The 2807-nt window shown below is 51.2% G+C and overlaps 1 protein-coding gene across 1 annotated transcript in view; it reads left to right on the top strand.

Annotated features, from left to right (window-relative positions):
- The window catches only part of PLEKHA4 (pleckstrin homology domain containing, family A (phosphoinositide binding specific) member 4), a gene marked incomplete at its 3' end in the record, with an annotated part of 32389 nt that overhangs the window by 8622 nt on the left and 20960 nt on the right, over nt 1-2807 (top strand). The window contains exons 10-11 of the mRNA XM_014550425.1: nt 6-213; nt 1182-1256. Of these exons, the coding sequence (XP_014405911.1) occupies nt 6-213; nt 1182-1256 (283 nt within the window). The remainder of the gene's footprint in view (nt 1-5; nt 214-1181; nt 1257-2807) is intronic.

Raw genomic sequence — 2807 nt, 5'->3', positions numbered from 1 at the left:
CGCAGGCCCCCTCCCTCCTCGGGTGACACCCCACTCCCCGCCAGACCCCATACCCCACTGAGTCGCATCGACGTGCGCCCTCCCTCCGAATGGGGCCCCCAGCGCCAGGCCCTTTCCCGGCCTCCCACTCCCCGCCGAGGACCCGCCTCCGAGGCTGGGGGAGGAAGGCCCCCCCGGAGCCCCCAGCCCTGGCATCCGGAGGCCAGGACGCAGGTGAGTAGGGAGGAGATGGGGCTGTAGCTCCGGGCTGGCCTCGGGCCATTACACCCTCAGCATTTGGGGGATTATAGTCCGGAGGACCCTCCGCCTAGACAAGGGCGTGAGAAGTGGTGTGGGTTGCAACTGCCTCCTGTCTCCAGTCTGTCTTTCCAAGTTGGCCGCCTGCTATTTTCTCTGGGCATCACGGGATTGGAGCCCAGAATATCCGCAGCTAACCACAAGAGTGAGAGGGAGGGCAGAGGGCAGCTCCCATCTGCCCTGGGGCTGTTTGGCCAGACTTGTCTCTCTCTCTCTTTTTTTTAAAAAAATATTTTTTATTGATTTTTTACAGAGAGGAAGGGAGAGGGATAGAGAGTTAGAAACATCGATGAGAGAGAAGCATCGATCAGCTGCCTCCTGCACACTCCCCACTGGGGATGTGCCCGCAACCAAGGTACATGCCCTTGACCAGAATCGAACCTGGGACCCTTCAGTCCGCAGGCCGACGCTCTATCCACTGAGCCAAACCGGTCAAGGCCAGGCTTGTCTCTTTATTATCATCCTGCGTGTCCCTACAGTGACACAGGGCCGGAGAGCAGGTAGTGGAGGAAGTTAGGGGGCCCAGTTTTGAACCTCAAAGGGCCTCTCAGGGCACTTCAGTTCTGGGCACACCCACTTTATTTTATTTTAAAAAAATATATTTTTATTGATTTCAGAGAGGAAAGGAGAGGGAGAGAGAGATAGAAATATCAGTGATGAGAGAGAATCATTGATCGGCTGCCTCCTGCACGTCCCCCTACTGGGGATCGAGCCCGCAACCTTGGCATGTGCCCTTGACCAGAATCGAACCCAGGACCCTTCAGTCTGCAGGCCGATGATGCTCTATCCACTGAGCCAAACCAGCTAGGGCTGGGCACCCCCACTTTCATATGTGTTGCTAAGACATGCCAATTTCTGAACATCTTTTTCAATATTCCTCCCAGGCCCCCTCTGGCTCCTCCACTTATATCCAGCTGCCCCCAAGATCTCCTGGGACTCGGGCTTCCATGGTTTTATTGGTAAATATCCTGGGGCACCTTGAAACCGCCAGAGCCCCTCCCTTGTTTTCCTGGCTAAGCTGAACCTCATGTGGACTAGTGAGCCTAGACCAGGGCGGGTGTTTCAAGGGCCTCGGGCAAGGGCTTTCATTAGTTTCCTCAGGCTGCCGCAAACCGGGTGGCATACATACAGACTATCTCTCCATTCAGTCATAGCATCTTCTAGATCTTTTACTTGAGTCTTAAAGTTTTTCCATAGAGATCTTATGTGTTCTTAGTTAAGATAACGCCCAAATACCTGACAGGCGGGATCCAACCGCTGCTGAGTTCCAGGATTGGGGAGAGAATATTCTAGGTGTGTGTGTGGCGTGGGGGGGCGAGGTAAGAGCCAGATCTGGTCCCGTTCTCCTCTTTCAGACCCTGTTGACCAAGTTGTGTGGGCAGGACCGGCTCCTGAAGAGGCTGCAGGAGGAGATAGACCAGAGACAGGAGGAGAAGGTGGGGCTCTGGGCTGCTGATGCTCTATCCACTGAGCCAAGCCAGCCAGGGCTACCTGACAGTTTTTATAGCTATTTGAATGACATCATCTTTTAAATTATGTTTTCTAGTTATTGATGGTGTAGAGATATGCTATTTAAATTTTTTTTTGATTGATTTTTTTTTGAGAGAGAGATCAATTTGTTGTTCCACTCATTCATTCCATTCATTGGTTGATTCTTGTATGTGTCCTGACTGGAGATCAAGCTGCCAACCTTGGCATGATGCTCTAACCCCGTGGTCGGCAAACTGCGGCTCAAGAGCCACATGCGGCTCTTTGGCCCCTTGAGTGTGGCTCTTCCTAAGCCTTAGGAGGACCCTAATGAAGTTAATAACAATGTACCTACCTATATAGTTTAAGTTTAAAAAATTTGGCTCTCAAAAGAAATTTCAATCGTTGTACTGTTGCTATTTGGCTCTGTGGACTAATGAGTTTGCCGACCACTGAAGTCTAACCAATTGAACTACCTCGGCCAGGGCTAGAGATATGCTATTAATGTTTATAGCTTCATCTTGCATGTGACATCCTTGCTGAATTCTATTCGTTCTAATCTTTGATTCTGTTGGTTGGCTTTTCTGGGTAGATGAGCATGTCATCTGTAAATTATGGTTTTTATTTTCCCCTTCCTATTCTTTTCCTTTTTTAAGATTTTAAAATTGATTTTTAGAGAGAGAGGAAGGGAGAGAGAGAGAGAGAGAGAAACATCCATGATGAGAGAGAATCATTGATTGGCTGCCTCCTGCACGCCCCTCACCGGGGATGGAGCCAGCAACCTGGGCATGTGCCCTGACCAAGAATCAAACTGGCAACCAATCCCCGCAGGCCAGGCTGAGGGACCCCACCGGTGCACGCTGGAGGGCTCCAGGGCGTGTCCAGCCTGACTCTCCCAGTCCCAATCAGCTGGACCCCAGCAGCAAGCTAACCTACCGGTGGGAGCGTCGGCCCCGGGTGGTCAGTGCACATCATAGCGACTGGTCGAACAGTTGAACAAACAGTCGGACACTTAGCATATTAGGCTTTTATTATATAAGAAG

The sequence above is a fragment of the Myotis brandtii genome, unplaced genomic scaffold (assembly GCF_000412655.1).
Source record: "Myotis brandtii unplaced genomic scaffold, ASM41265v1 scaffold601, whole genome shotgun sequence".
In the NCBI taxonomy this organism is placed as follows: Eukaryota; Metazoa; Chordata; class Mammalia; order Chiroptera; family Vespertilionidae; genus Myotis; species Myotis brandtii.
Note: the sequence above shows the minus strand (reverse complement) of the source record. Positions and strands in the feature narration are given on the sequence as shown.